Raw genomic sequence first — 14,188 nt, forward strand, 5'->3', positions numbered from 1 at the left:
CCTACCCAGCCCCCTTTCTTTGCCACCCCCCCCACCCCTTCCTCACGCCTCCGCTGGCAATCCCCTTCCCAACCCTTGGCGTCGGCTTCAATACCAGTTCTCCTCCGGGAGCCCTTCCTTGATCAGCTACTTGAGTAAGCAACTCCCTAACCAGCACTCACCCCAACATTGAAGTTACATCTTGGCTTATTTAATATTATCTTGGCTCCTCCATTAGTTCTAAGTTCCCTGATAATAAGAAACCTTTTACTTTGTTCACTTCTATTAATTAACACCAAATACCGTGCCTGGTACATAGTAAGCACTACATAAAGATCTCCTGGATGAATGAAAGCAACACCCTATGCAGGCGTTAAGTGTAAAAGGGTTACAATTAATGAGCCAATAGTGATTACGTTATTAGCGCTGTTTTCTAAGTTTTATTTTTGAGTTCTTCAGCACTTAGATCTTTTATTTTTTTTTAAGTTTATTTATTTTGAGATGGGGGTGGCACATGAAGTGGGAAGGGCCAGAGAGAGAGGGAGAGAGAGAATCCCAGGCAGGCTCCACACTGTCAGCACAGAACCTGACACAGGGCTTGTACTAACAAACTGTGGGATCACGAACTGAGCTAAAATCAACGGTCAGACACTTAACTGACTGAGCCACCCAGGCACCCCACACCGCTTGGATTCTTGTCTCTTTGGTATCTCACTCCAATTCTTCATGCCCTCTTCCTGCCATTTTTTTCCTAAGGAAACTGGATTGTTTGCTCTGTAGATTTTCCCAGTTTGAATTTTGCTGATTGTAGCTACAGGGTATTAACATGTTCCTCTGTTCCTTGTATTTTCTCTAAATTGTAGTTTCATGTAGAAGCTTGATCAGATTCAGGTTCTTTTTTCTTTCTCTTTTTGAGACGGTGTTGTGTGTTTCTGCCAGCAGATACATGATGCTCACTTGTCTCTGTTTTCATGTCAGTAGCCACCGACAGTCAATGCCCAGATCCATTATTTCATTAGGAGGTATAAAAGAATGGCATTCTAATTTGTTTCTTCTTCACTTATTAGCTGAAATTCTGCTATAAAGAGATACCTCCCATTGTCAATGATTTCATGATCCTGAGGTTTAAGTTAAATAGGAAAGAAAGGATAAAAACTTCCTCTTTACCAGTATTCAATTCACACCAGTGGTTCCTTAGTGTTTTTGAAAGTGATATGTAAACTTAAAAATAAAATCATCATAACCACATGGATTTAAACATATTTGGTGTTTTCAGTGCACTGCAGTTAACTTCTCTTTGATGCTTACACATTCCCGCCTCTGACCAGCAGAGCGCATTCAGGTGGGCTCCTGTATTAGATCCTTAAGGCTGCTCCAGCATTACTTGGTGGCTCAGAACAGACATTTATTCTCTCAGTTCCAGAGACCAGAGTCCAAAGTCAAGGTGCTGGCAGAGTAGGTTCCTTCTAGAGGTTCTCAGGGAGAAATGATTCCATGTCTCTCCTCTATCCTCTGGTTGCTGGCAATCCCTGGTGTTCCTTGGCTTACAGACATCTCTCTCCAATCTCTGCGTGGCTTCACGTGGCTTTCTTGCCTGTGACTTATTAGATCTTCCTCTCCTTTCTAAGGATGCCAGTCATTGGATTTAGGGTTCTCCCTAAATGCAAAATAATCTCTTTTTTAGATCCTTACTTAATTATAGCTTCAAAGACCCCATTTCCAAACAGGGTCACGTTCATGGGCACTGGTAGTTAGGACCTGCGCACATCTTTTTGTACAGTGAGGCCATTATGGCTCCGGAATCCTCTGGAAGGACTCACAGTCTTTGATATTTTTCTTGCTTTTTGTATGACATGATGCTTCAGGTTCACCTTGTACATTTCCTGTCCCACACCTGGGATTACTCATTTCTCCAGGGATCTCTGGTTTCTTTTAGGGAAAAACAGTATTTAAATATCACAATATAGGTGCTAACAATGTACTGACTTTTATGATCAACAAAAGTAATTTTTACTAAATCACAAAAAAATTGGCTACACTTATGAGTCATCAAAATGGTCTTTGGTTTACGAGTACTTCTAGAACTTTTAAGAATCTGCTCTAGAGGGGTGTCTGGGTGGCTCAGCTGGTTAAGCATCTGACTCTTGATTCCTGCTCCGATCATGATCTCCGGTTTGAGGGATCGAGCTCTGCGTTGGGCTCTGCAGTGATAGCGCGGAGCCTGCTTGCAATTTGTTAACTCTGCTCTCTCTCTGCCCCTCCTCTGCTTGTGTATGTGCACGCACACCTTCTCTCTCTCTCTCTCAAAGAAATAAATGTTAAAAAAACAAGAATCTGGTCTAGAAAAATAATGCAAAACATATTGGATGTTCTTTGTAGAATTACTTATAGAAGCAAAACCTGAACCAGCATAGATAATTCTGCAGGATCCTCTTAAATCATTTATGGTGTTGTCCTTTAATGGAATATTTTATAACTGTAACATTGTTGGTAATAAAGATATCATAGCAACAGGAGAAATGCTAACGCATAACAACAAAGGGATATGAATGAAGTAAGTTAAGATTATAGTGTACAAAACTGTGGTGGTGAAGCATCCGACTCTTGATTTTGGCTCAGGTCATGATCTCAGGGTCTGTGTCCCTCTGTGCTGACAGTTTGTGGAGCCTGCTTGAGATTCTCTCTCTCTGTCTCTCTTTCTCTCTCTCGCTCTCTCTCTCCCATCCCCTCCCCCGCTCATGCGCGTGCGTGCGCACACATACACACACACATTCTCTCAAAATAAATAAACTTTATACATAAATAAATAAATACCTTTTCTGCCTTGCAGAAAGAAATGACTATAGCACACAAAACTATGTTCATGAAAAAGGATCAAAGGAAAATACTCCAAATTGCTAATATGATTATTTGACAGTGATGGGATTAAGAGTTATTTTTTAAAAATGTTCATTTATTTATTTTGAGAGCGAGAAAGAGAGTTTGTGAGCAGAACAGGAGCAGGGAGAGTGGGAGAGAGAGAATCCCAAGCAGACTCCATGCTGTCAGCACAGAGCACAGTGTGGGGCTCGATCCCAGGAACCATGAAATCATGACCTTGAGCCAAAATCAAGTCTGATGCTTTAACTGAATGAGCCACCCAGGTGACCCAAGAATCATTAGTTTTATATTTTTCCCCTTTGGTACCACAGTTATTTTACTTTTAAAATACTCTATTTTGGGGCACCTGGGTGGCTCAGTCTGTTAAGTGTCTGACTCTTGATTTCTGATCAGGTCACGGTGTCTTGCTCTGGCTCACAGGCGCTCTAAGCTGGGCCGTCTGAACCATAATTGATGACTACCTGCCTATGATCCAGACATGTGTAAATAATAAGCCCAAAAAGGGGGGAAGAGCTGAACCTTCTGCAATTATTTTCCTTCTCTTGGCCTTAGGTGAATTCCAGACCAAATGTGAAAAGGAACTCCTAATCCCATGTCTAAGGCTAAATGGAAAATTCTTCTGGGTCTTCCTTCTGCTAAGGGGGAGCTCCAGGAGAGGCATCACCCTTTCCTGCTTCACAGTTCCTGAACGTCAGCGTCCAAACAATGGTTGTTTGTTTAGGCAAGCCCAGAATGCTCTGAAAATTTCGGGAGACACATGAAAGCCCAAAGGATTCTGCTCAGCCCAGTAACACTTCTGAGCATGGGATCACTGGCTGTGACTCATCACCACCAAAGGCCGGGTCCCGGCACCATTAAGTGTCTTACTGTTTTTCTCACATGGGAGACAGTGCTACTGACCTACTTTCAAGCAGACATGCCCTCTGAGGAGCTGAGCCGACGCTGGGGAGGAGACCGGTCATACTTTCTTACCCAGTCTCCTTTTAACAAGGCTCTTCTGTAAGATGGCTGCCCGGGCCATCTTCCGGCTGGACGGCAAATTTTCCTCTGTGACAGCCTGTTCATGGCTGCCCAGGGTTCTACATGGCCAGTCAGGGCCCACGGTTTCATGCCCTGAGTTAAGCAGCGCAGATGGTTCAGGAAGAGGAAGTGGCAGGCAGCTCACCTGCTGGGTGGTGGCCAGACAGTACTCTGCTGTGCTCAGGATGCTGCAGATGAGGCAGAGCTCCTCCAGAGTGAACTTGGCTACTTCGGAGCCTTCCTTTTCCTTGAGGAGGCTGCTGATGGTCAGCCCTCCGCTGCTGCTTGTGGTCCTGAGGAAAAGGAACAGGAACCAGTCAGGCTGGGGCTTCTCATTTGCTTCCTGAGCTGGTAACGGCACATCTTAAGACAAAGAAAAGGGGGAAGGAAAGGCTGGATGTGGCCCAAACAAACCCACGCACAATGAGTCCTTTTCCTATTGACCTTACCTTGACTATCATCTGTTTAAGTTCTCTGACCATCAGAAGTAGGAAGAGACAATTCCAACAGCAGGCCAGTAATCAGTCATATGAACTACAATGACTCTGATACTCACAGAGAAGGCTGCCAGCAGCCTCTCTGCTTAGCTTAGAATCTCCCGATCTGGAGAGTTCGACAGGATCATCTGTAGCACAAAAGCTGGTTCTCCAATTGCCCTTCTGGGTTGAGGAAATTCTGCACAGGAATCTGCACGCTGTGTTTGCGGAGGGGTACCACAGGGAATGTTAAGGCATGGGTCCTACCCAAAGCCCTGACTGCCTCATGCCTTCCTGCTGATCTAGCCACGTGTCCACAAAATGTAAAAATACAGTTATAAAACCTTCTGGTATTTTAACTGTGAGATTCTATGTTTTTTAAAAGGAGACAGAACTCAATGACATCTACCTTAAAAATAAAATGTTAAAAAGGGTAACCCTAAAATTTCCCAGTCTTACTGGGAATCAAAGCTTTGAAAATATCTTAATTTCCAGCACTTCCGAGGGTTGTGAGGACACTGACACCCTCTTGCACTATGGGTCAGGAGCACTGAACTGTACAACCTTCGGGAGGTAGATTTCAGGAGCTTAACAAACATGTTCACACTATTTGACCCAGTGGTTCTACTCTTGCTCAAGGATGCTTTTCTGAGTGTTTAAAATACTGAAATAGTGAACCCAACCTAAATGATAAGTTAAGGGAATGATCAAGAAGAAGTTCAGAAGTTAAGTGAGGTCTTCTGTACGCTGGATTAGCATGACCTCATTAAGTGTTTTGATGACGATGTACTCGTGCTGAACGGTCCCTGTCGGCCTTCCAGACCCATTCGTTGCTCTTCTCCTCCCTTCTCTATGGCTCAGGAGACTGACCTCTTCAGACCTATCACCCAGGCTCGAGAGGTAGAGGAGAGAGACGGCTGAGGACTAACAAGGTCTCCTGCTCCTTCTGCTTCAATGTGGTGCTGGCCCTGACCGTGGCCCTCCATCTTCTGTGGGACAGCCCTTCGTCCATAGCCCTGGCTCTCAAAGGAGTTTTAAAGTAGTTAACAATTACTCCCTAGATTTTGGATGCTTCAGAATCCTGTGTTGGTGCCTTTCACCTTGCCCCCGTTTCTGTGAATAGCTGCTTTGCTAACGACACCCTAGCAGAGTACACCGTTCCTGCTGTGACACACGGGGAAATGCTCACAGGCTGATGCTGGGTGAAAGCTGCAGGGTGTAAAACTACCGGCTGTATCGTCCCAGCACTGCAGAACGAACAAAAGCACAACACCACACACATTACATATATAAGTAAAAAACAGAAAAACATACACCAAAATGTTGGATTTGTTTCTTCTGGGTGGTGAGATGGTAGCTGACTTTTATTTCTGTCTTTGTGCTTTTCTGTGTTTTCTAAACTATAATGAACTTCTATTATTCTGATGACCAGAATAAAAGTTATTAGAAATTTTAAAAATGTTACTATCCTGGTCAAAGAAATTCTCATTGGTGAAATATATCTTTTACTTCCAATCTCTGGCTAGAGCATAGGGATTTTATTTTCTTTCCTCCAAATAACGTAAAAGTCCCATATACAACACATTTTAGTGAAAACAATAGCAACTAATTCCAGAATTATTGAATTTGGCCATGGGGATGATTTATAAATACTAAGTTCCAAAGCATCACTTTAGATTGTATAATTATAATTGAAATTGCTATAGAACCAAAAATCTTTAAACTCTAGTCAAATACCCATTTATTTCCATTAAGAATATAACAATATTCTAATGTCCCAAAATGCATACAGTGAAGTCACTATAAGTAGGGGCTGTGCCATGCCACCCCCTTCCCCCAAAACCTACCAGATCTTTAAACATTAGACTCTGTCCCCAGTATAGCAAGAAACACTCACAGTAAGAGACTTTGGAATGTACTCAGCTCAAGGGAAAAGGAGATTCATGCCTCCTGTATGCTTATCCCAGGACACGATCTCATTGAGTGAAATTGCCTACGTTGTTTAAAAGTTACTACTACCACCACCTTTTTTTTTTTTTGGTGGCAACAACCTATTGCTGAACCCATGTCAATTAAAGATATACATAATGGGCCAACTCCCTGGAGTCCACTGCGGTAAGATCCGACCTAGGCTGGTGGCCAGCGTGGGCATTTCCTCTAACAGTCTTTTTTTTTTTTTAATTTTTAATTTTTAATGTTTTATTTATTTCTGAGAGAGAGAGAGAAAGAGAGACAGCATGAGCAAGGGAGGGTCAGAGAGAGAGAGGGAGACACAGAATCCAAAGACAGGCTCCAGGCTCTGAGCTAGCTGTCAGCACAGAGCCCGATGCGGGGCTCGAACCACAAATCATGAGATCGTGACCTGAGCCAAAGTCGGACACTTAACCAACTGAGCCACCCAGGCGCCCCCTCCTCTAACAGTCTTGATCAGCTGTGGAATTCCATTCAACAGGAAATAGTCTCAGGCTCTTGGGAACTCAGTAAGGGTGTTTTTCTCCTTGACGCTCTTAGTGGTTCAGCAAACCGTTTCAGAGTAGATTTCCTTATATTCCCATATTTAGGTATACTCAGAATCTTACTTCACCACTTGGACCAGGAAGAATAGCACTCACTTGGGCAGATTGCCGGAGAGGATTTTCCACGCATATTCTCGGAGGTACTTCTGGAAAATGGTGGTCAGAGCGATCATCGGCTCCCCAGTACTGAGTTGAGAGCACTGCACCATGCACTTCTTGTAGTAGACAAAGAGGTCAGCACAGCTGGGGAGCACGGCACCCCCTTCATCAGTGTTGGGCTTGGGTGGTCCCTGGGCTTTGAAATCGGCCACAAACCGATCTATCAGCTCTCCAAGGTTTCTAGGAGGAAGAAAACCTGCCATGTTATTTCAAGAAAGATAAAGCAAACGTGCTTGACTGCCATGAGTAAATCATTCCTCATGTGTTTTACATTTAAAATCGGACCCATTTTTATCAGTTGACTTCATTAACTATCACCAGCTTACAGTAACAGCAGCAAGAATTGGCATTTGTGTGCTGCTTTATGCTTATCTTTTAAAAAAAGTCTATGATTAAAAAATATTTTTTTAATGTTTATTTACTATTGAGAGACAGACAGACATACAGCATGAGCATGGAAGGGGCAGAGAGGGGCAGAGACACAGAATCCGAATCAGACTCCAGGTTCTGAGCCTGACGCAGGGATCGAACTCACAAACTGCGAGATCATGACCTGAGCCAAAGTCGGATGCTCAACCAACTGAGCCACCAATGTGCCCGTAAATGTTTATGATTTTTGAGAGAGAGAGAGAGAGAGACAGAGAGACAGACAGAGAGACAGAGAGCAAGGAGGGGAGGGGCAGAGAGAGAGAGAGACACAGGATCTGAAGCAGGCTCCAGGCTCTAAGCCCTCCACACAGAGCCCAACACGGGGCTTGAACCTGCGAACCGTGAGATAATGACCTGAGTCAAAGTCGGACGCTCAAGTGACTGAGCCACCCAGACGCACCTGCTTTATATTTTTCAAGGCATTTCGTGATCACATTTGACCCCAAGCCTCTGTGAGAGAGAGAAGGTATTCTTGTACCCTCTAAGAAATGAAAAAAATTAAGGTCTAGAAAGTCTGTCACATAATTTAGTGGCAGAGCTGAGCCTAGAATCTGCTACCATATTAAGTATCATTTCCCTTCTCCACAAATGAAAACTGTAAGTAATGACAGAGATCATGGTTTGAACGCTGATGATATATATATACCAGGCACATACCATGTCAGCAGTTTCTAAGTGTTAACTTCATTGCATTTCACTTAATTTGCACACTAACTTTATGAGGTACATATTATTACTGTCCTCATTTTCAAAAAGGAAGGTGCAGAGAAGGCAAGGACCTTGTCGAAGGTCACACAGCAAAAGGGTTGGAGAAAGCCAGAGTTCAAAACCAAAAAGCCTGGCTCAAACCTCATGTTTTTAGCCCGTCTACCTTCCTACCTCTGAAAACACAAAAAGGTTATGATGTCAGCAAATATTTTGATATCATTAACCTAAATATGCCCACGAGGTAGATGCCAAAACAAAGAGAAACTATAAAGAATTCTAATGCTTTCTTGCTGTTTTTGATGCAGTTTCTTCTTAAAACTTCCAGAATCAAAGGTGTAAAAACTCCTAGGAGAAAGCAGGTTATGGCAGCCCCACGTTTGGAGCAGGTCACAATGGGGAGGGTGGCTGTAGCTATCCCCATTCCCCATTTGAACATCACTAAGTTTGCTTAGCCGTGTCGACTCATCGTAGCTACGATCCAGTGGGGCTCTATTCACTGCTTCCTGCACAGTTGTGCTGTATGAAAAATGGGAGGGGTCCCCTCCACCCCTTGACATTTTATCTTCTAGGCTGCTGTCTAAGGCTACAAGAATCCAGCTGTGCTTTTAATTTTTTTTAACGTTTATTTTTAAGAGACAGAGTATGAGCGGGAGAGGGGCAGAGAGAGAGAGAGGGAGACACTGACTCCAAAGCCCAGCTCCAGGCTCTGAGCTGTCAGCACAGACCCCGACGCGGGGCTTGAACCCACAAACCATGGGATCATGACTTGAGCTGAAGTCGGATGCTTAACCGACTGAGCCACCCAAGCACCCCACCAGCTGTGCTTTCAAAATGTATTTATATAACAGGAAGAAAAAGACAAGAACCACACACAGCATCAACTAGCAGGAAGAGGAGAAAACTGACATTTTACTCAAGAGCTTTTGTTATTGAAAGTTTATTATATCCAGATGTAGCCACTCTGCCCTCAAAGGACTTCAGGCCTCGGCTGGCTCTTTGTGGTGATGGCAAGCAGGGGAAGACCTTGTGGGCTAACCCTGAAAGCTGCGGGGACACCACCCCATTCCTCACCACCTCTTCCTGCCCCACCTTCTCCATTTAATCTCTCACTTCTCCTCCATAGTGACCCTCCGCTCTAGCCTGAGTCCCCTTCCCTGCGCCCTGTTCTACCTCCATCCCTGACTCTGGACCTTTGCCTGGGTGCCTCCCCTGGCCAAGATGTTCTCCGGCCACCTCCTCACTCACCCTCAGGCTCAGCTCAGGGCTCGCCCAGACAACTCCTACTCAAACCATTCCTCTGTCTCAATTTCGACTCTGCCATCTGCAACACACTGACATTGTATTCTCATTATTTTCTTTTTTTACACTTTACCGTACATTGTAAGGATTTCAAATGTTCAAGAAACATGACGACCTTCTCCCATCCTGGGTCAACAGCAGGCAATGCTCTCGATAACGGCTCTCTTTTGCATTGATCTTTGGTGTAACTTCAGGATCCTTCTTGAGAGAGCATTCTAGCCAGTCACTTCTAATAAGCTGGAGTTGGTACAAAAGGTGAAAGGTGCTTGCTACAGAGTAGAGTCTTCTCCAATTCATATGTTATCATCTGCTCCTCAAGAGAGGGAATAATATTTCCAGGAACTCTACTCTCCCTAGGCCCACCTCTCATGTTTATGTGTGAAGTTCATTTTTCAGTTATGTTGGCGCCCAGTACGCATGCAGCTGGTCCGGCCCCATGCTTTGTTCCTGACAGATGGGAACAGGAAGGTGGGAGGGTGGAGGCGGGGCAGGGGCTGGTGCAGTAGGGAAGGGCATGTCCTAGGGAAGCCAAGGGTTCCACTGGAATTTTCTTAGGAGGGATTCTACTCTCCAAATCTCTACTGCCAACCAAAACAGGGGCCGGAGCTCCAAAGTGTTTTTACTTTAACGACTCATCCAATTCCCCTGGCAGCTGAAGTCAGAATACCTACTCAAATGCCTCTATTTCAGAGCCACCTCGATCAATAAGATTATTAACTACTTACACTCATAAAGCATAAAGAAAATTCCCACTTAAAAAAAAAAACCCTTTAAAAGACCTCCCATACACTGCAGGCCATCTCCCAGGTTACTTCTGACACTGCTTTCCGTGTGGACGAGATATAAACCCGTTAGAATAAGCGTCCCTCCCTTTAATCTCCACTCTCTGCATGTGCGTGCTCTGTGCCACACGAGACACGGGAAGACGAGTGATCGACATGTCACAGCATAGATGGTTTAGTCCACTCGACTTCTAGCCGAGCGTTTAGTATGTGCAAGGCTCTGGGCTCTGTGTGCCATACATAGGAAGGAGATCAACTAAAGAAACAAAAAGCAAAAGTTGTCATTTCTTCCAGGTATCAAACACTAGCCTGAGTGAGAAAGGTGTGCTGTGGCATATTGAGCTGCTGACTGGAATCACAAGGAGGTGTCTTTTACACCATAAAGCAAGTGCAATCCAGTAAGAGTTTATAAAGGGTCAAGTCCTGATCAAGGTGTGGCAAGGTGCAGGGGTTAAGATAGCATCTGCCTACCAGAAGCTTTGATCTTTTTTAGCCCTTATTTCGATTTGGAGACAGCAACAAAATGCTAATTTTGCAGTATGGATAATGCGAACAATTTGTTTCAGACAAAGGAAACTAGAGGTAGCTAGAGAGTAAATTTCACAGCAGACTCAGGTAAGAATAAAGGCACGGAGTCAAAAGTAAGCTCGGATTATGATGTGTGGAGGGAGGATGTAAGGAGGAGGGGACGTGGCTAAGCTGGAAGTCACAAATTGGAAAAGTCTGACCTACAGTTTGATTTATACACTCCTCTGTAACTCTCACAGCAAAGTGCTGCCAGCCTCACGTCTTCACGCCAGGTACCACCATCTCCCACGGGGCCCTAAGCCTATAAACTAGGCATTGTGCTGGGTGCATTAAAAATTCAATCTCTTGTAATCCTCACAACAGCCCTGAAGGGAAGGCATAATGATCTCCGTTTTATAAATGAAGAAAGCGAGGCTGAGAAAAAGAATATGACTTGCCCTAGGTCACGGAATTTGTCGGCGCTGGAATCAGCCTGGGGATGTGACCCCCGAGCCCAGCTCCATCCACTATGCCATGCTCCAACTTTCCAACACTAAAGCACTACACAGAGAGATGGCATCGTGCCTGGTGCTGTTATTCACCTTCTCACCAGCTTACGCCACATGTCACGGATGTGGAAGGTATCTTCTACCCCCTCCCCGTAGCTTGAGCTTTCTGACCAACATGTCCGAGAATGTCAGGGCCCCACGCGAACTACTGCTGGGGGTTGCGCTGATCGATGAAATGACTCAGGAAGAAAGACCAGTGCTGAGCAGTATTAGTAAGGGAATGACGAGGGCCGTTTCTTCTGGTGGATCTGCAGTCAGCATCTCTAACAACAATACTCTAAATGGAAGGCAGAGTGGTGACAGCATGGGGAGGGGCAGACAGCAGGCGATCAGAGCTGTCCAGGAGGGGAGCATGGGCAAGGCAGCTTCAGATCCCCAGGAAGTTATAGAACTTGCTAAATCGAGGGTACTCAAACCAATCTGCACCCCTCCCTCCTCTGCCCTTAGTTTGGGGCCAATGATTTGGCTCTGATGTGGCCAGTGGGGTTGGGGAGCCAAGGTATGGCTGAGCACAACTGGGAGATGGACTACACACAGGTAAATGGAGCAAATAAGTAAATACACGGAAGATCTGGGGGGCCAAGTTTCTCACTGCTGCAGAATGTAGTTGTTATAGACGAAAAAAGGGGGAGGCTAAAATAAATCCTGTGGTGTTGGAGTAGAATTGGAGTTATCAGCATAAATTCACAGGTTTTAATATATGCTGGTATAAAAACAGATACAGATGCACGTGTTTAAACACACATGTGTACACCTCCATCTATCTCTTAGGTCTCTCAGGGATAAGGACCTAGAAGCATGACATCCAAGGAGTCATGAACATACCTGATGCCCAGAACTTAGTTTCTAAATCTCATTCCCACCAAAGAAACAAGGGATCCTGGAAAAATGGATGACTCCAGGGCTGGGGTGGGAAAGTATAAGATGAGCCTGGTATATTTTGTTGTGCCAGAAGGGAAGTGCCCCAGAAATGACAGGAGCCTGCAAAATAGCACGAAAAATCAGCTTGGAGGGGTTCCAATGGCCAAATCAGGGACAATTTAAGCATTAAAATAATGATGGATCCTGAAAGGGAAAAAGGACATTAGTGGAAAAAACAGTGAAATCCAAATAAGGTCCGAGTTTAGTAAGCTGTACTGTACCAGTGTTAACTTCCTGGTTTTCAGAACTGTTCTATGGTTACGTAAGACATTAACATTAGGAGAACTTGGGAGAGGGGAGTATGGGGAATCTGCACGACTCTGGAAATTTTTATGCAGGTTTAAATTTATTCCAACATAAGCTTAAAAAAAGGTAATAAAGGCTATAACCCACTGAATAAAATAGGAATCCATGTGTACGTGCTGATATAATAAATGAGGAAAAGAGAAAGCTTTTTCTTAAAATATAATGCCAACTCATAATGTAGAAGAAATGGTGGTATTAGAAAAATGATCATTTGGCAACTATCTTACGAATAAATGATTCAGGCAAGTAGCAGTGGGAGGTGAAAGATGAGAAAAAGACTATTTATGTGGTTTCAACGTTTCTCCTGACACTTATTAATTATTAATGACTTATTAATAAATAGAGAAACCTGGCAGACTCCATCTAAAGTAATAACGATGAACACCACAAGCTGTAGGGCAAACTGACACCGTGTGCCTCCTGACATGAATTTCTGAGAAGAATCCAGCACTACTTCTGCATAAATCATAAATCATGAGGATACATTAGTCAAATGCAGACTGAGGGGGGCATTCTACAAACTAACTGGCCTGTGCTCTTCAAAAATTTCAAGGTCATGAAAGATAAAGAAAGAGAGTTATTTTTCCGGATGGAAGGGACCAAAGAGACAGGACAAATATATGCATCCTAGGATCCTGGTGCAGATTCAGGTCCAGAAAAGACCTCATTGGGATGGCTGGGAAAGAGGAATGGAGTCCGCGATTTAAACGGTAATGGTGGATCAGGTGACTTCCTGAGGTTCGCAGGTGTACTGTGGTCAGGTAGACTGTGCCCTTATTTGTAGGAAATGCACACTGACGTATTAAGGGGTACTGGGGCCCTCTTGCCTACAATTTGAAGGCAGTGTTTACATAGAGAAATCGCCAAGAGGCAGCCAGAGAAAAACACAACATTCCCAAGGGTAAAAAGTTATACTAACTTCCTTCTTGAACATAAACAAAATTGGAGGAAGCCACCCAATGCACAGAAGGACAGCTTTGCCCAGCCTGCTGAGATGGCTGTGGGAAACGTACTGCTTCCTGCCCCCTCACCAGGTGCTGGCTCTGTGGTCCTCCCACTACTGTTTGGCTTTTGGTTAGGGCAGGCGCTGCCAGAACTTTCCTTAGGCAGGGGGGAGGCTGGGGAGAGGAGATGGCAGACCCCATGCCAGGCCCCACGAAAAGCTGGCAATGCTGATCAGGCCACCCAACTGCTTAAGAGTCCGGAACAAGACCACTTGTGCCAAATGCCAACATGTCATCTCAACTCATCCTCACCATTAATCCTGTGAGGGGAACATTACTGACTTTGCTGTAAAGAGGACAAAACAAACTCAGAGAGGTCAGGTACCACGCCTGAGGTCCCAGGCTAGTGAGTGAGGAGCTCTGACTCAAATCCAGGTCTGTCTGGCATCCAGGCCCACGCTCTCTCCAGAGCACCGCGCTGGCTCTCTGCCACCTGGGAGCTTGTGAATGGTCTAAGATTCTCCTCCCTTGCAGATTTCTGAGTCAGAGCTACAAAAATGTAATATGTACGAGATCGGTCCCCACCTGAGTCTCTTCCCCAGCTGAGGACTCGTGGACAGAAGAGAGAAAGGGCTTTGTGGAACCCCTTGAAACTGTACTCATGATAGTGTGTGGGTTCATGTGATTTTCTCT

The 14,188-nt window shown here is 44.7% G+C and overlaps 1 protein-coding gene across 1 annotated transcript in view; it reads right to left on the minus strand.

Moving 5' to 3' along the window:
- VPS53 (VPS53 subunit of GARP complex) overlaps positions 1 to 14,188 on the minus strand; it is a 136,290-nt gene that overhangs the window by 39,447 nt on the left and 82,655 nt on the right. The window contains exons 14-15 of the mRNA XM_077749623.1: positions 6,968 to 7,210; positions 4,025 to 4,172 (exon numbers count right to left, since the gene is read on the minus strand). Of these exons, the coding sequence (XP_077605749.1) occupies positions 4,025 to 4,172; positions 6,968 to 7,210 (391 nt within the window). The remainder of the gene's footprint in view (positions 1 to 4,024; positions 4,173 to 6,967; positions 7,211 to 14,188) is intronic.

This window comes from Crocuta crocuta, unplaced genomic scaffold (genome assembly GCF_008692635.1).
Source record: "Crocuta crocuta isolate KB4526 unplaced genomic scaffold, BGI_CrCroc_1.0 scaffold149, whole genome shotgun sequence".
NCBI classification, from domain to species: Eukaryota; Metazoa; Chordata; class Mammalia; order Carnivora; family Hyaenidae; genus Crocuta; species Crocuta crocuta.